The 17350-nt window shown below is 45.6% G+C and overlaps 7 protein-coding genes across 7 annotated transcripts; 4 read left to right on the forward strand and 3 right to left on the reverse strand.

The window, feature by feature from the left end:
• Positions 1-41: 41 nt before the first annotated feature.
• Positions 42-1769, reverse strand: BX661DRAFT_225098 (uncharacterized protein; the record flags this gene model as incomplete). The annotated part of the gene is made up of 1 exon (XM_051538932.1): positions 42-1769. One exon carries the CDS (start codon positions 1767-1769, stop codon positions 42-44), a length of 1728 nt encoding a protein of 575 aa, XP_051391045.1.
• Positions 1770-1971: 202 nt separating this feature from the next.
• BX661DRAFT_183939 (uncharacterized protein) lies at positions 1972-4126 on the forward strand. Its single transcript, XM_051536353.1, has one exon. It carries the CDS (start codon positions 2336-2338, stop codon positions 4031-4033), a length of 1698 nt encoding a protein of 565 aa, XP_051391046.1. The 5' UTR covers positions 1972-2335; the 3' UTR covers positions 4034-4126.
• A 5057-nt stretch (positions 4127-9183) lies between these two features.
• BX661DRAFT_171658 (uncharacterized protein) lies at positions 9184-10074 on the forward strand (the record flags this gene model as incomplete). Its single annotated transcript, XM_051533725.1, has 1 exon — positions 9184-10074. One exon carries the CDS (start codon positions 9184-9186, stop codon positions 10072-10074), a length of 891 nt encoding a protein of 296 aa, XP_051391047.1.
• A 1036-nt stretch (positions 10075-11110) lies between these two features.
• BX661DRAFT_183947 (uncharacterized protein) lies at positions 11111-11973 on the forward strand. The gene is made up of 3 exons (XM_051536354.1): positions 11111-11242; positions 11376-11448; positions 11564-11973. Exons 1-3 carry the CDS (start codon positions 11222-11224, stop codon positions 11935-11937), a joined length of 468 nt encoding a protein of 155 aa, XP_051391048.1. The 5' UTR covers positions 11111-11221; the 3' UTR covers positions 11938-11973.
• Positions 11974-11996: 23 nt separating this feature from the next.
• On the reverse strand, positions 11997-13134 carry BX661DRAFT_183949 (coenzyme Q biosynthesis protein Coq4-domain-containing protein). Its single transcript, XM_051536355.1, has one exon. The coding sequence runs from the start codon at positions 12959-12961 to the stop codon at positions 12083-12085; it is 879 nt and encodes a 292-aa protein (XP_051391049.1). The 5' UTR covers positions 12962-13134; the 3' UTR covers positions 11997-12082.
• A 430-nt stretch (positions 13135-13564) lies between these two features.
• BX661DRAFT_183950 (TLD-domain-containing protein) lies at positions 13565-15802 on the forward strand. The gene is made up of 4 exons (XM_051536356.1): positions 13565-14677; positions 14859-15011; positions 15175-15239; positions 15388-15802. The coding sequence occupies exons 1-4, from the start codon at positions 13730-13732 to the stop codon at positions 15692-15694; spliced, it is 1473 nt and encodes a 490-aa protein (XP_051391050.1). The 5' UTR covers positions 13565-13729; the 3' UTR covers positions 15695-15802.
• Positions 15777-17296, reverse strand: BX661DRAFT_183952 (uncharacterized protein). Its single transcript, XM_051536357.1, has 2 exons — positions 17230-17296; positions 15777-17165 (listed from the first exon to the last, which is right to left on the reverse strand). The coding sequence occupies exons 1-2, from the start codon at positions 17246-17248 to the stop codon at positions 15832-15834; spliced, it is 1353 nt and encodes a 450-aa protein (XP_051391051.1). The 5' UTR covers positions 17249-17296; the 3' UTR covers positions 15777-15831.
• Between the last annotated feature and the right edge of the window lie 54 nt (positions 17297-17350).

Genomic DNA, 17350 nt, shown 5'->3' on the forward strand with positions numbered 1-17350 from the left:
GCAAAGCATAAAAGAAACTGCGCAAAATCAACTATGGCTCCTCACCCCCCAAAGCGCATGCGCGCACCAGCTGTGACCACGCCCAGGACATCGACATACCCCCTGCCTTCCTCAAACCACCATCCCTGCTCCCTCAGCGCCTTGACCACAGACGGGTGCAAACAAGCCCTCCCGCCGACCGAGTGGTTCCCCAGCCCAGTGACAGCATGCAGTCTCCCGCACTTTCCCGCCGCATGCCACCTCTCGACCTCCTCCAGCACCACGGCCACAGCCTCCGCCCTGGTCAGCCCATGCAAATCCACGACGCCGGCATCCGCCCTGCGCATCTCCGCGACACTCGCCTGCGCCGCCCGCATGCGCCAGACCCGCGCACGCACATCCAGCCGATGCCCCTCGGTGGAGTAGTAGAGCGCGGTGCCGCCATGGTGCCGGAGCCCGTGGCGCCTGCCGTAGGCCGAGGCTGCCTTCGTGTAGAGCTCGTTGCGCCGCGCTAGAAGCTCCGAGGCGCGCTGCCGGCAGTACGCGGGATCCGCTCGGTGCTCGGATGCCCACTGGCGCGCGGCCCCCGAAAGAGCCGAAAGCGGCACGCGGTCGAACACGTCGTGCACTGCGGGGCGGTCCGCAGGTGCGTTGGTGGGCTGGACGCGGTGGCGGGAGAGCTCCGGCGCCCGGTGCCATTTGACACCGCCCCTCTTAGTCTTAGCCTCCGCCTCGGGCTTAGCCTCGGGCTTAGCCTCGGGCTTAGCCTCAGCCCCAGCCTCAGCCCCAGCCTCAGCCGTGGCCTTGGGCTTGCTGGAGATCTGGAAGACGCGGTCAATGGCTGCGTTGAAATCCGCAGTTTCCCTGGCCGCGCGCTCAAGAGCACCCTCGTCCACATCAGCAAACAGCTCGCGCAGCGTGGCCACGGTCTGCGCCACGGCAGCCTCGGAAATGCACTGTGTGCGGCCGGGGGCTGGCTTCGGCACCTGGGTGCGCTCCACGCGATCCGCCAGTTCGCCGACGGCGCGGTCAATGCTGGCCCCGCAGCGGTGGTACGCGGACCGCACTGTGCCCATGGGCAGCATCGGGAATATCGCACACAGCGATTCGAGATCGCCGCCTATTGACTCCCACGCATTCCCGCGGCTCTCCGCCCCACAGCCAGCCGTGGATGGCATTGTTGTTTTTCGCTCCTCGCGAGCTTTGCCCCTCCCTTTGCGCTTGCCCTTTTGCGCACAAGGCACGGTGTATTGCGCCTCAATGGCATCCAAGGCTGTTTCCATTTTGCGATCTGCAATTGCTGCTGTTCCGCGCCTATACTCTTGGCCGTCCACAGCCGCCTGGTCATTGTAGAACGAGTTAGCGACCATGTCCAATGCCTCCACGGGATCCACCTTTTCTCCGCCCACATTTCTAAATATCTCGTCCACTTTGCTCAGCAAGTAGTCGCGCCCGCACTCTGGGAAACAAGCTTCGAGGAAATCCACTAGCTCCTTGGGCGAGTCAATAGCCTCGATGGGCTCGCTCAGTGAAGAGGATGTGGATGGATGGTTGGGATTATCGCTGTGACTGCCGGTGGCCGTGGTATTGGTGGTGACAGTATCGCTGCTGTTGCTAGTGATGCTTCTTGGCGCCATGTGGGTGACTGTTGGCTGTTGGCCGCTGAGCATGCGGATGATATTGTGGCATTTTGTCGGGTCGTGTTGTTGCTCGGCCCAGATCGACGTTATTAGGTCGCCGTCGACAAGGTGCCCGTATTCGGAGATAAGTGACTGGAGGCTGCTGGCCATTAAATGAGCGATTGATGCTTATGGTATTGGTGATGATGATGGCGATGATGGTGATGATGAAGCAGCCGTGTGCATTAACGTAAACAAAAACAGAATGGATGGATTAAATGGATATTGGATTGGATTTATGTACAGGGAGAAAAAGAAGAAGAAAAAAAAAAAGAGGGGAGGAAAAGAGAGGGGAGGAAAATCAGACAAGGCCCAGCCTGTTGGTGGCTGATTTCCCTTTATCGTCCTAAAAAAAATTTTGTTTGGGATGACGCCCACTATTTCGCTAAGCCTGCCCTGCCCTGCCTTTAATTATTTGCTATTTATTGAACGCGTTTCGAATTTGGCCTCAATGTTCGGCCTCTCTCACATACACCCTACCCTCCCTTCCTTTTTTTCCTACATCATCCAAAAGAAAAAAGAAAATTTTTTTCTCCATCATACCTCCAACCAACCAACCAAACCCAAACCCAAACCCAACCCCAAACCCTAAGAAAAATTACTTTTTCCCCCTCCTTTCTCTTGAAAATTACTTTTTATTTTTACATTTCTCAATCCTTTCGAAAATCAATTCAATCATGGGCAAACGCTCCGCCGATAGGCAACTCACACAGCTCAACCAATACGACGGCGACACCGACGCTGAAAACAACAGCGATGTTGGTGAGGGCACCTTCCGTATGGCCGACAAGGAAGTTCTCTCTACGCGTCAGATCAAAATGCCCAAATCCCGCTTCCGCAATGCCGAACCTAACGCTGCCGCTGCTTCTGTATTTTCACAAAAACCTACTGCCGGAGCAGCTGCTGCTCAAAATCCTTCCTTCTCTCTGTCATCCTCCTCCTCCTCCTCAACTGCCGCCGCTGCTGGTGCTAGCGCTACTGCTTCTGGCGAGGGTGATGGCGGAAAGCCTGCGTTGTTTAAAGGATTTAGTTTTGGAAGCCAACAGCCAGCAGCAGCAGCAGCACCTGCAGCTAAGGGTGGTTTCACCATGACTTCGTTTAAGCCACCCGCCTCTGGCACCTCCGCCACCTCCGGAACCGCTGGGTTTTCTGTTCCCGCGGGATTGCCCTTTGCCAGCGCCACTACTGCTTCCAAGGATGCATCCTTTTCCAAGGGTTTTGTTCCCCCATCTGCGCCGCTGTCGTACGCGGACAAGGTTTCGTCAGAGGCTTTTTATAAGAGCATCCGTGGGTTGAATGTCTCTTTGGTCAAGAAGGTCGGAGATGCTGTGAAGGCCAATGCATTTGTTGATTTGACCCCGCTTTTGGAGCAGTATGCAGAGCATTGGAGGAAGATTAATCAGGGAACGGCTGTTGTTGCGGCTGCGGATGGAACGAAGAAGGCTGAGGAGAAGCAGGGTATGGATGTGGATGCCCTAAAGGGGAAGCCCGTGGCGGAGAAGCCCGTGGTGGAGGATAAGCCAGTGGAGGCGAAGGTGCCGGCGACGACTGGGTTTAACTTTGGAACCAAGCCGTTTGCCCCCGCAGCTGCTGCTGAGAAGCCGGCGACGACAGGGTTCAACTTTGGTAAAGCTGTCTCTCCCTCGTCCACCGAGAAGCCAGTGAGCACTGGGTTCAACTTTGGCAAAGCTGTCTCTCCCTCGTCCAATGCCAACACAACCACCTCGGGCACCTCCGGGTTTTCGTTCAGCTTTGGCAAGCCCGCCGGAGGCCAGTCTGAGGCTTCCCCGAGCAAGAGTGCCGAAAAGAAGCCGTTCTCATTTGAATTTACCAAGCCCGCCGAGCCATCGACCACGGGCAAGCCGTCTTTCTCCTTTGGGCTTAACACGAGCACGTCCAGCACTACTACCACTGATGCTGCTGATGCCGCTGCCGCCGCCGCCGCTACTTCCAAGGTCGAGGGTAGCGACGGGGACGATGATCAGGCGGATGAGCCCAAGAAGGAGCCCAGCACAGCAGGCGAAGAGGGCGAGACAACCGAGCACCTAGTGCGGAGCAAACTTTACCAGTGGGACTCTGAGACCAAGCAGTACAAGGATCTGGGGATCAACAACTTTAAGATTAACTCATCTGTAGTGACTGATTCGGGAGCAAAGCGTGCGAGAATCTTGTGTCGTCAGGATGGATCTGATCGCGTTACGCTGAATGCGTCGATCTTTAAGGATATGAATGTGGAGATGAATGAGGGCAAAAAGGACGTGGGGTTGATGGTTTTTGTTGATGGGAAACCGTGTCGCTTTTTGGTGAGAGTCAGGAATGCGGAGTTTGCAAAGGCGCTCTATGAGGCGTTGGAGAAGGTCAGGAAGGAAATTTAAACGTTATGTGTTTATTTTTGAATTTTAATATCTATATTTTGAAATAACTTGTGCAATTTTTGTCGAGTTTAATTAAAATGATTTTTGCACATGGTGGTTTTGCATCGCGAGACTTGCGGTCTATGATTAAGAGCTCGAGATCGCGGCCTTTACAATTGGCTTTTGCAATTAATTGTATACGCTGTCTCACAAAGGACAGCAGCTCGCGACAAAACATTTGATATATACAATTCAGTTTACCCTTTGTGCGAAATTGTAATTGTCTTTTGTTTGCGAGTTTTATTACAACAGCATGCCTGTCGCAGTTGAGGCACATGGTGTTGCACATTGCCTTACTGAGATTAATTGATTACGCGCGTCGCAATCAGAGCAATGATGATAAGTTTTTATTATAGTTTATTTATGTCATAAGGAGAGCATATAAAAAGAGCGGTTGTCAGGCAGCCAGGAATTGCTCTCTCTTTGGAAGCAATGAATGTCCTCTTTAATTATACACTGTTGTAACATGCCGATGCTGGAGTGAGTGAGAGCATGCTAAGGCAATGTTCTCTTCATAGCTGTGTGTGTGCATGCGCAGCATAATAGTTTTTTTTGTTGAAGGTTTCATGTTGGAAAATAAGATGTTCTATGAGCGTGTAGATAAACCATAATGATATAAAGTATATTTAATAAATAAGTGCTATGCACTGTGAAAAGGTAAAGAGAAGAGAGCATATTGCTCTGGTCACTGTGTGACTTATTGTTTGTGTGGCTAAACAGCCAAGACTGGTTAATCAGTTGATCGCCATCAACCAATATTTCGAATAGAGGGATACTGTGGTCAATAGTCCGCTGTATTTTCTTTGCCAATATGATATATTAATATCTATAAATACTATTGTATAATAGTAGACATTTCACAAATATTCAACACCATCATTTGCATTTTAAAGACACATAAGAAACTGTGGCATCTTATTTTTGAATACGTGAAATTATGATTCCCGATCCTGTTGGCAACTAAAAGCAAATATTCAACTATTCAAATATTCGTATTGGCTTCCCGAGAAACCAAATCACACTTCTGTTACTGGAATCGGTTACTATATCTGTGATACAAGGAATTGCGGCTTGTCTCCGGCGATTGATTAATGAACCAATCACTAGTTAATTCCCTACTTGGATATGCAGGAATTCGTACGCATACATAAATACTAATGAATATGAATAGTGGAGGCTGTTCATCCCTTGGCTTTCTTTTAGTTCATTTTGTTCAAATATATATTTATTATCTAGAAAGCAGGGTCAGGAAAAGAGAGAAGGAACCACAACAGTTGTTATGTTAAAAATATATATTTGGACAAAATGAACTAAAAGAAAGCCAAGGGATGAACAGCCTCCACTATTCATATTCATTAGTATTTATGTATGCGTACGAATTCCTGCATATCCAAGTAGGGAATTAACTAGTGATTGGTTCATTAATCAATCGCCGGAGACAAGCCAGATTTTCTTGTATCACAGTAACGCTCTAGAAAATGTGGGTCTAAATTAATATATTTTTATGTATTAAGAATTACTTAAGGAACTACAAAAGGGGGCAGCACTGTGTGGGCAGCACTGTGAATATAGTATTGAGCAGCCTGATGATATGGAAGTGGATGCTGAAGTCGAGAATCGTGAAACGAGCCTCCAACCACATGCCGATTAACAGAGCATAGATGGCACCATGCAGGATCAAATAAGGGGACACAATAGTGACACCCTGATATACCTCTCCTTTCCATAATGCATATGCTTGAGCGCACATATGCAAAGATCATAGTATTGACATGCCGAGCCACCAGTCTGCCTGCAGAAGAACCAGCTCTTGCCAACGGAGTGCACAATTGGTGAGGTGCACAATAAAGGCAACATGACATATATATAAGATGAGGTCGGCCTTAGTTACGCCTTTGATTCCATTGATAATAAAAACTATAACAGACCCCAAACATAACTTTAACACTAGACAACTAACTAGTGCTCCCCTCAAATCACAACAGGGAAATATAAGAAACGCATGAAAAATTGCCATTTACTTTAGAATAAACTGAAAATCTACGAATAATATTTATTGTTTATGAAAATGCAAAAAATGTACAATTTAAAAACAAAAAAATGCAACCAGTAAACAACTTTTCGAGCTAAACTGATGCACAACGTATAAATGGCTTTCCGTGATGCTCGTACTAAATCTAACTGCATATGCACGAACACCAATTCCCACCATCAGAATCGGCGTTTGATTCTAAACTGGTTTGAGAGTTTGATTCTAAGCTGGTTTGAAAGTTCGAATCTGAACTAGACTCAGAGCTCATGGCGGACATATAACTAGAGCTTGAGCCATAAAAAGTGCTATAACTAGAGTGTGATGCAGAGTCAAACATAGATGTAGTCTCAGAAATTGGCTCTGACTCGGACTCACTTGGCTCTGTACGATTTGTGTCAGCGCTGCCAGTAGTATTGTCCGCCGACATGTTGACGCTTTCAGTGGCTCTTGTTACGGTGAAAAGTGAGTATGGTGTTATTGAAAAATGTGGTATTGAAAACAAATGAAAAATAAACTAGTTGGTTGACAAAATGATAAAAATTAGGAGAAAAATAAAAGAAGAGAATAATGTGCTAGTTTAAAAATATAGATATGCATGTTCATTTATTTCTTTAACGGGATTTCAACTGAAAAAAGGAAATACAATGCGGAAAACGCGTGGTTTTAAAAACAATTACAAAGGTAAAAACTGACTTGACTGCTGGTTTTGTTTTCTCGTGCTTGCATTCCACCCTGTTTCAATAAAGCAATTTTTTATTTTACGTGCACTTGGCTCGTTGCCAAAAATATTAGTAAATGAAAATATATTGCGACATTGTAGAAATTACCATTATAAAAAGAAAAATACCAGCTGTCACTAAATGTTTTTTCAAGTGAATTTTAATTCATTTTCATCTCTATTTTTTTACTTCATCTAACAAGTTTCAATATATACAAAATTTTATTAGTTTGTATTATACACTCAAAAACGCTGGCTCTAGTTATGAGCCGAGCGCAGTGAAAAATAAGAAATTGGCGGTGGACTGGATGTGTAGCCCAGAGTCGCATCGGCAAGCGTGTCAAAGTGCCCAGCAGCTCGAAAGTGATAAAGAAACGTGTGATGAGTATAATCTAGTGGCTGTTATAGTGCCAAAATTTTGTTTGTTTGATTTTCCCACACTTCCTACCTTTTTAGCTCCCTACCTCTATGCCTTTGTATTGCCTGTTTTTTATTTTTATTTTTTTTATGAGTTGCATCTACAACATCACAAGCTGATCAGACTTGTAATGATTGCTGTGCCGCCATGTATTTAATAATAAATTTAATAAACCCCGAGAACATTTTACAATGTTTCAAGGCCCATGGACACTCATCTTTTTTTGTTCTTTTTTTGTTTGTTCTGTTTTTTTGTTTGTTCTGTTCTTTTGTTTGTTGTTCTTTTTTGTTCAGGCAATACATTAGCAAGGAGGGCGGGTAGCAGCAAAGGGAGGAGTGGGTAATGGGGAGACGAAATATGAAGATGAGGGCTGGTTGTATGACGAAAGAGGATTTGACGTGGAAAGCCGGTGGGTGTGTTCGAACATCCCCTGGCATAAGTTGTGTTTTGAAAGTGAAAATGTGGACTGTAGATTTTGCGAGCAAAGGGTTGGGTTGGTTATTGAAAAGTCAAGAGGAGGTAAGTGGTATCCGCGGTCGCTGGTGGTATATTCCATATACAAACATGGTGTGTAAAGTGTAATTGGTAAGTAGTGTTGTAACAAATTGTGGTGGGGATGAGAAACCAAAGAAATGACTTGGGAAGTGGACGCTCTATTTATATGAAACCTGGCATTCAAATGGATGGGTGAGAAAGGCAGCTAAAACAGACCTCTCATTTAGAAAAAGAGATGGAAAATAAAAAATACAGCGAGTTCTTTGTTTTGGGCCAGCCTAAAATAATTTTCCCACGTTTTTTGCACCAAGAGGCTTGTATTTGGGTAATGAAGCAAGCCCAAACTGCCAAAAATAGCAGCAGGATATATCACCATGTGCTTGAAGAAAAATGTTGTTAACATTGCATCATTTTGATGTCAACATTGCATTATTTATGTCGTGAAATAAAGTGAAAGTGATTTTGATATTTGCAAAAATACAAACATGCATTCGGCCATTTTTGCAAGACAAACAATGATATCTTTTTTTTTTTTGGGGGGGGGGAAATTTTGTTCCGAAAATTTACATGTATATTTAGAGAACCTGGGTAAGAGGCCCAACTTGAAACACAAACAATTGATATTTGAATAGACAATTAATACACCCTCCAACAAACAAGCACACTGTTCTGTGACAAAAAATAAGGGGTAAGTGAATGTGAGACATGTATTTGTTTACGGAAACCAATATATTTTATATTTGCCAATGTTGGCTTTCATTGTAAGAAAAAACTTGGAAACAAAACATTGGACACTGCACATTTTTTGTTTGTATTCAGGTGTTTTCTGTTGGAATCATGCGGAATGTACTGTTTTGACCAGAGAAATACGACAGCGCATGTAAAGCTGACCAACAAGATAGGTCATTTGATGCTGCCTGTTTTTGGGTTGGGGCTGTTTATTTTTGTTGTGAATTCTGGTGACCAACCCAAAATAATTACAATGCGATTGTCACGCAGTCAGTTACTTGGATATTGCAATTTCAAAATAGAAAACAGGATTTTTAAATGCATTGTACGATTGTACGGCTGAATGTTTTGTTTGGTTACAGAATATACGCTAATCATTTCAATAGCTTTGCTTAATACTTATTGATCCAAATTGCACAAATCTTCTAAATCAGTATCACCAAAACGCGCTTCGAGTTTGATTGCATAAGCTCTGACGGCCACAAGCATTTTTAATCGACCAAATAGCATTTGTTATTTTTGTTGTTCTTACACGCGCATACAGCACAGGCTTCGATGCATGTGTTTAGCCAAACTCATTTCTGTTGAAAGCAATTCTTTCTTATTTTTGTTATATTCACTTTGAAATCAATTTTAAATAGCCGTATTTTTATATTCTCTTCAGCTTCACTTTTGTTTTCACATTCTCGTTTTATTCACCACGCTACTGATTGCACTCAATGGGCCAGTACTGGAGACTCGTTTGCTTAGACAAAAGACAGGCTACTGGCAGCTACGGTAAACTTGGCGAGTTTATTTTTGATGGCAGCAGCCCAAGATATATTGCGAGAATGCTAACTCGCGGCATTTACTATATTCCCGATAGGCCGTTGTCAGCGAGGCCGATCAGCGAGCACACAACTAATGTGGGTTCAGTAATCGAGTCTCTACCAGACATAGTGCTGGACACGATCATGCTGCACCTGCCGGTGGTTGACGTCTGGTGCTTTGCCCTGACTTGCTACCGCACGTTGGAAATTGGCCGTCGCAACCTGGCTCGTTATTTCAACTTCAAGGAGGGCAACAGGGTCTGGGCTGGATGCCGCATCATTTGCGTCGGAGACTACATTGAAGATTACCCGCCTGGAGTTCTCACCGCTTCAGAGGAGGCAGAGTTGTCTGAGAAGAACCTGTTCCGCTTGGCTGATGATTTTGGGGAAGATTGCAGCTATGAAGATCCAATGAGCAGCTTTTGCGAACGCGTGTTGTTTTCTGGACACTACGGTTTAGCGAGAGAGCTTCTTCCCAAATACAAGATCATGAGCCAGCAAGACAAAAGCTACATACTTCGCAATCTGACCACCAAGGAGTATGTGCGCGCTGAAGCATTCCACGACACGCTAGCCAAATTCAATATTGGCGATTTGATTCTATCGCGCATATGTTGGTCGTCAGATGACTCGGTAGCCATGGTTAACAATGTCGATATCCACCGCGGCCTTTGGGCTGGCCACCGCCTTGATGTAAGCACCAAGGACACTGTGGACGATACTTGGAAGGACGCTACAGACAAGTCGTACGAATGGGTCAAGTCAATTTACGAAAACGAGTTTGGAAAGATCAACAGCTAGCATGTATATTGCACTAATAAATCGTTTTATTAAACAATAATAATAAAAATTTAGCCAGGCTAATTTCAACAAAAATTAATTGTTCTTAATATTATAAACCACAGTTATAATAATATATAGGTGCGTGTTCCAAATAGCACTTATGAGTTCAGTAGTCTAGTTCTACTTTATTTTTGCTGTCAACAGAGACTAACTTTACGCATTTTCCGTGAAAAATTCAAAGTAGCCCACTGCTTTGTCTATTATTTAATGATTTAATTCGATAGGTTCTTCCCTCATAGCAAGCGTTGATGATTTATTATAGAATTGCATAATTATTTTTGAGTTATCTAGACGAGTCAGGTCTTCTGACATAGTATATAATGCAACATGGTATCCTGGCCTCGGTTTAAATTTTTTGCTCATTGATTTTAACGCACATCCAACGGTTGTGCTACTTGTGTACGGATATAAAGTAGGATTCGGTATATATTTAATGGGGGCTATAGCTTTAAAATATACAATTGTAACCATAAATGTCTCTCGTGCCATTTTCGTGATCGAGTTTAGCTCTTGCTGAGTACTACAAGTTGTAATAAACAATAAAGTAAACGAATGAGTTATTGAAAGAAAAGGGGTTTTGGACAGAAGGAAAAACATTCTTTTATATGTCCAGCAATAAATTATTCTCGAATAAAAAATAATGCGCTGTAGTTAAATTTTTTTTAACATTTGTGCATTTGTACAAAATTTCCATTGGCAAAGTAATTTATAGTTTACATCAAGCGGGCATTCTAAAAATAAATCGACACATAGTAAATACTTCCAATCAATTTACAAATAAAAAGATGGGCTATTTTTTATTTTATTTCACTGCTACAATGCGTTCATTTGTGCTTTAGGGGGGGTTTAAATTTTTTGCCCACTCAAATTAAAATTTTAAAATGGCAATGCACTGTCTGATCGAGATGATGAGCAGTCATTTGATTGGATCCCAAAAACACGTAAGGGAAAAATGCAACTGCATGAAAAAATGGTCAGCCCAAACACGAATGCCCCTTTTGTTGCTCAATTCAATTTAGCTCTTTTTTCCCTACGTATTCAACGTTAATATTATTATTATTTCTCTCTTTTTGAAATTCAGATAAAAAATTACACATACTTTTAAATGCTACTGGATCAGGATGAGGTAATGTGGACCAATTTCACATCACTCGGGAATTACGCGCGTGCGTGCTGCAGCTAACGAGGATAAAACTCGAAGCGAAAATAAGACTAAATTCGTCTTATTCTTTTTTTATCGGTTGACTTTGACTGTGTAGTTTTTAAAGGCGCTTCCAAGACTGTTTGAGGCGACCAAGGAGAAGGGCGGCGTGACACTAACGATTAAGCGGTGTAAGTATTGTTTTGTCCTGGGAAACAAACGGAGTAAGCGAATACTTGAAAAGAAAATCAATATCTTTTTACACACAACTAAAATTCTTTCTTCAAAGAATAACCTATATTGTAGTTGATTATCAGGGCAAGAAACAGGAACGGCAGAAGAAGAGGGCAGCGCAGGGAACAGACGAGGATGCCATGCGGCTTCTTGTTGATAAACTCTCCCTAGACGAAAACGAGTACGCGACGCTAGTCCGGGCAGCCACAGAGACGAAGAAGATCAGCAGCCTGGTTGCGCCGGCTGACTTGGACACATTTTTGGCACGGTATCATGGACTCATGCTCGTTAACGCCGACAGCATGAAGCGGAAGGAGCGCTTGAGGAAAAAGAAGGCTGCGATTAAGCGTCACGCTACGCAAAAAGCCCGGTCCAAGGCCAAGAAGGGAACCGGACAGACCAAGACCAAGACCAAGACCAAGACTGCATCGGTGGCGATGGTTTAAGAGGTCCAATTTTTCATATTGGTATTTTAAAAAGAAAGGATGATTGACCTTTTAAAAATAAGGGTGCATTCTAAACGCTCGCAAGAAAATGAAAGAAAAACATGTACACAGACATATAAATTCTAAAAGTGAGAACATAGTATGATTATGGCAATATAGCCGTCGAGTTCTCGGCGTGTGTGACGCTGTTGCGCTCCGAAAGCAGCCAGACGCCCATCTCCTTGCGCACATCATCGACGCTGCGATGCCACATCTCCTCCCAATACACGCTAATAATAGGCTTGGCCTGGGCGCCGCACTGCATGGCCCAGGGCAGGTAATGCGCGAAAAAGCGCTGGCGCTCCTTCTGGGGCAAACGCAGCGGACCAAATGCGCTCGCAATAAGACCGACAGGCAGCCCAGTCTGCTGCCATTCAAACACCTTAATTGCAAGCTCCTCGACGACCGAAATATCCATGTCCAAAATGACATGGTAAAAATCATGGCACTGGCGGTACCGCAAAAGCATATACGCGTCCTCCTCGTTGTCTACAAAGCGCACTGGCGGCCGAGTGGCCCACGAGATACCGTTTCTGCGCATCTGGTCATAGTATGTGCGCCCAAATGACCCCTCGGGAAGCTCAGCCAGCGCCTCCCACTGCTCGGACGTAAAAGAGATCTGGGGCCGCTCCTTAAGGATCCGCCGCCCCACCGGATCACTAATCATCTGCTCACGCATCCTGCCGAAAAAGCCGTTCGATGTGGCATCACCCAGGGCCGCAATGTACGTGCCGTCAGTGGGGTCTCCGAATCCCATCAGCGCAGCTCCGGCAGCGACAAAGGCCTTTTGCAGTCCGGTCGTTGGCTTGTGTGTCTCGTAGAGCGGCCGCATGCCTCGCGACGAATCGGGTTTGGCATCGGGGCTGGTGAATGCCGCTAGAGACTTTGACGCCAGGTAGGAGGCGCCCATTGCAATGGCAGCTGTAGGAACGGCCCGCCGAACGACGCCGGATACGAGCCCGGCTACTAGCGATATGGTGGCCATATTTGTGATTTGTTTAAAGGTTGGTTTTTTTCGACGTGATGTTGGAGAGCAGCTGACAGCGAATTCGGGCCCTTTCAGGTGGAGAGAGAGACAAAACCCCTTGGTGAAATTCAACAAAATATTTTAAGCAAAAAAAGAGGAAAAATCAAGTGGGGCCGGGCTGATAACGTGCGATCCAGAAGCAGGCAAAAAAACAGGATTTAAATTATTTTTGGACAAAACTCATGCACGCACACGACAGGTGACGAAAGCACTCGCTCTGTTCAAATCTGCATGAATGAGGGAGATAAAAAACGGTACAAAAAATGATGCAAGGCAATTCTGTGAGTTTATTTTTCACTTGAAAGAAGGGTGCACGAGAAATATAAGAGCAACGGCATTCTTCTCGTACAGTATTACTTCCAGCACCATTCACAGCAAACCCCCCACGCTAGTATCGGAATGCACAAGTTTTTTTATCATACGAGAGAGCGTGACCACTTGAGAATCTCTTACTCTTCGTTTTGGCCTTTCTTTCGTGTGCCTTTGCGAAGGCTGTAAAGAAATCTTCACCTTTGCGCGCAAACACAAATAAAAGAAGCATATTTCAGTCTAGACCTTTTTATCCTCTACTCCTTTTCTAACTTTTTAATTTCCTCTGTCACTGCAATAATATAAACGCCTCTTTACGCACTCACACATATACACAAATATCTTGCCATTATTTCATTTACCGCTTTTTTGTTTAAAACCCAGATATCTACATACTTTTTTCTTCAAAATACAAGGATGAGCAAAGTGAGCAAAGGCTGGACAGCACCTATGGCTATTCCCAGGACATTTGCGCCTTCTGCATCTGCCAAAACACTCACCCCACAAAAGAGCTGCGAACCGCTGGTCTCACTGTCAAAAGCAACTGTGGAATGCAGACACTCGTCCTTTTCAGCGCCAAGCGAAGGCAGCGAGGCTGATCAACCCCCCGCACTTTCTTCATCTCTCACGTCAATCTCCTCTTCCTTTTTTAACATCGAGTCCTTCCCCTCCAGGGTCCTTTCTCTTTCCAAACCTCGAAACCAATTTGAACAATTTTTCGAAATTTTACCCGAATCCACCGAGCCACCCCCAACTCTCATTAACCGCCTCCAAGGTCCCTATTTCATGGAAAACAGCGACCCTGAAGTGTCGCCAGAGCCAACGCCACTCGAACACTCGTATACGGCGCCGGCCTCTCTGGTCAGGAATTTGCGCAAATTAGCTTCATTCACTGGAGTGTCCAAGGAAGAACCTCCGACTCAGACTCTGCCGCCAACAAGGATAGAGTCTCTGACATCGCGTCTGTTTCGCTTTGGGCGCAGTAAGCACGCAGACGAGCAGCATTTGGACGAAAACCACAGCAGTAGCTACACTGGAGGCAGCAGCAGCCAAGAGTTGTTAGCTCCACTTGCTTTGGCAGAATTGGATGTACATAATGACCCAAAGAGCCACCGCGTGTCTACTGAGAATACAGATAGTGTTGATAATTTGGAGATTGGGAGGCTGGATGCCACTGCGTGCGCGACACAGGAGGCCATGGACACGCCTTTGGCTGTCCCACATGTATTCACTGCGGATCCACACGTTGGGATTATCGCTGCAAGTGCTCCGGTGCAGCAGCAATTGCCGCCACGCCGGCCTGTACAACTACAGGGCCGTAACGAGGACACTCCAAAGGTTCTAACAGCGACAATTGCAGAGGAGGTAAGAATAATTACATGAAGGGTTTTGTTTGGGGGGAGGGGGGTTTCTGTGCGCCTGACACTTTATTTCTGCATTTGCTAAGAAGGCAAGTCATATGCTCCGAATGATGGCCTGTGCGCTAACAACTCCACACTTTTTTCTTTCCCCATGTTTGTTTAATTTTTTTCAAATTTTTTTGTAGTTGCGGCTATTGCTTCCTGTTCAGCAGCGTCTGGCCAAGGGTTGGCGCCTTGTTTACAGCATGGATCAACAGGGCACCAGCATGCACACAATGCTCGCCATGTGCGAAAATGAAAAGGAGCTGATGCTAGTCATAAAAGACACAAAAGGAAGAGTAAGTTCACAAGTGCATTCAATTGTAACAGATGCTTGCGTGTCGACGCCGTGCCAAATATGTAAAAAAATTTTTTTACAAGATAGGCGCTTTTTGCAATCGTTAATTTCACACTGATAAATAAACATTCTTTATTCCTTGTGCATCATGTGTGCGTGTGTAGGTTTTTGGGGCGTATTTAAATGAGGCACTGCAGCTGAAGCCAAAGTTCTATGGAGATGGCACATGGTAAGTGACACATTTTTACTTATTTTTTCTCATGTATACCATTTTTCCAGCTGCACTATTCGAGCCACTTGTGAATTAGCCCATTTAACAACCTTTTTAAAGTACTGACACATTGCTAAACATATAATTACAATTTTTTGTTGTATAGTTTTTTGTGGAAGGCATACAGATCCAGCCCCCAGTCGCGCAAAAAGGATGCCGTCAAGGCATTCAAGTACTCTGGCGACAACCAATACTTTATACTATGCGATCCTGATTTTGTGGCCGTAGGCGGTGGCCGCGGCAAGTTTGGTTTGTGGTTCAAAAGCGATTTCCTACACGGCTACTCTGCTCGCTGTCCGACATTTAACAACGAGCCGCTTTGTCTTGATCCGTCGCACCCTCGGAACCGGGACACAGACGCCCAGCAAGAATTCATAGTCGGACACTTGGAGCTATGGGCATTTGACGTTTAACTTTTTTTTGAAGCAAGGGGAGCGTTATACATTAATTATCATTTGTAACTTTTTGTCATTATCTAAATTGTTCTATTTTTTTAAAAAATAAAAAAATAAAAAAAAGTATATATGAATGTTTATATTCAGCAAACTCATCAATGAAAGTACTTTTCCCAGTCAGCAAACGCCGCCGGCCGCGATTTTGCAAGCTGCATAGTTGCTTGCCTCGTTTCCTCAGGGCACGCACTACGCAGACTGTTCAAAACAGCAATGATTTTCCCCCGCAATTCTTCAAAACCTCCGCCGCCAACACCAGCGCCACTCCCCTTCTGCATTCCAACCCACGAGTACGCCATTGCGGCCACTACATCTTTACAATACGCGTGTATTCTCTGCGGACACACCTCGATCAACGCTTGTAGCTGCTCCAACACGACCACATGCAGCCGACACAGATTGCTGCTCAAATAAACCGGCGAATGCAGTCCCTTTGTGAGAACACCCACCAGTGGGCGCAAATACCGAGCGATCGCGGGGCCCAGCGCCTTGCACAAGGGCGCAATCTGTCGACAAAGCACCTCAATAGCAGCCACATTATCCGACACATACAGATCATTGGAGATGACCTTCTCTGTCAGCGCCCACCACCGCGCTGTGTATCGCATATCGTCCGAGCGAGCATACTGTATGCGGCCAACCTGTATCGCTGCCTTGAATCCGGCAGAAAGCAGGTCGATGCCTAATTGGCCCTCGTCGGATCGGAAAACCAGGCATCCGTCGATGCTTTTCTCCAAAATACCAGCTATCCCGGTTTTGCGCAAAAACTCGGCACCGACTTTTTCCATCAGCAGGATGGCCAAGCGGAGGCCGCGGATTTTGGCCATGATGCTGTAGTCGTCCACAAGCGCCAATATCACCGGCAGAATAATCGATATGACGGTGGTAACGTCTGAATCAACCAAGTGCTCGAGGGCCCACTGGAACGTCGCTATACATTGAGGGTGGTCCCTCCACTTGTGGTCATCCGACCCCCGACCGACATCCTTCCGGTTGTCGTCGCCCATTAGCACATATGTGTCCTGGGCACTCTCTGCCTTCGCGCTGAAATATGGAAGCACGCTGATTGTGCAAATACTGCGGAATAATTCCGCAGAGACTTTCACGGATCCGGTCGAATCAGTAATTCTGAGCTGCGCTGCTATTGCTGCTATCCACGCATTGGCCTGCCGAGCGACTGATGGCGCGGACCATGCAAAGCCAGTGGCGGCAAAGCTGGCCGCCACGGATAAAGAGGTTAGCCACTGGTCTCGGGGAATAAGTGCGCCGGCGGCGGTGCTCCGGTTGATGGCTGCTTCAAACCCGGAGAGCATACCCGATATATGCTCATAGTCCTCAGACTCGCCAGATTTTGTCTGTGACATTCGATCCCACAGCGATTTGTAGAATGCCTTGTAGTCCATCGTTGTTAGAATCGGTTGTACTCTCCGGACTACTGTTGCAGGTGTGGTCAAAGTAAAAAATATATTGATTATTAAATGTAAAGAAACACCAACATAAGCAAGCTTGTTTCATGGCGCGTTTGGCATGTATTCAAAAGATGACGGACAATTTTATTTGCGATATGCCAACTATGGAACAATTGCACATGCGCGTGGGAATCAAGGTGCGTTTTTG

Source organism: Kickxella alabastrina (genome assembly GCF_025024165.1).
Source record: "Kickxella alabastrina strain RSA 675 chromosome Unknown BX661scaffold_14, whole genome shotgun sequence".
NCBI lineage: Eukaryota > Fungi > Kickxellomycota > Kickxellomycetes > Kickxellales > Kickxellaceae > Kickxella > Kickxella alabastrina.

Bases quoted from the DNA above. Each gene is read 5' to 3' on its own strand.
- BX661DRAFT_183950 (XM_051536356.1), top strand. From the start codon at position 13,730: ATGAGCAAAGTGAGCAAAGGCTGGACAGCACCTATGGCTATTCCCAGG. The intron at 15,012-15,174 runs GTAAGTTCACAA...GTGCGTGTGTAG, and splicing joins TAAAAGACACAAAAGGAAGA to GTTTTTGGGGCGTATTTAAA. The intron at 15,240-15,387 runs GTAAGTGACACA...TTTGTTGTATAG, and splicing joins TTCTATGGAGATGGCACATG to TTTTTTGTGGAAGGCATACA.
- BX661DRAFT_183939 (XM_051536353.1), top strand. From the start codon at position 2,336: ATGGGCAAACGCTCCGCCGATAGGCAACTCACACAGCTCAACCAATAC.
- BX661DRAFT_183949 (XM_051536355.1), bottom strand. From the start codon at position 12,961: ATGGCCACCATATCGCTAGTAGCCGGGCTCGTATCCGGCGTCGTTCGG.
- BX661DRAFT_183947 (XM_051536354.1), top strand. From the start codon at position 11,222: ATGCTACTGGATCAGGATGAG. The intron at 11,243-11,375 runs GTAATGTGGACC...TTGACTGTGTAG, and splicing joins TGCTACTGGATCAGGATGAG to TTTTTAAAGGCGCTTCCAAG. The intron at 11,449-11,563 runs GTAAGTATTGTT...CCTATATTGTAG, and splicing joins GACACTAACGATTAAGCGGT to TTGATTATCAGGGCAAGAAA.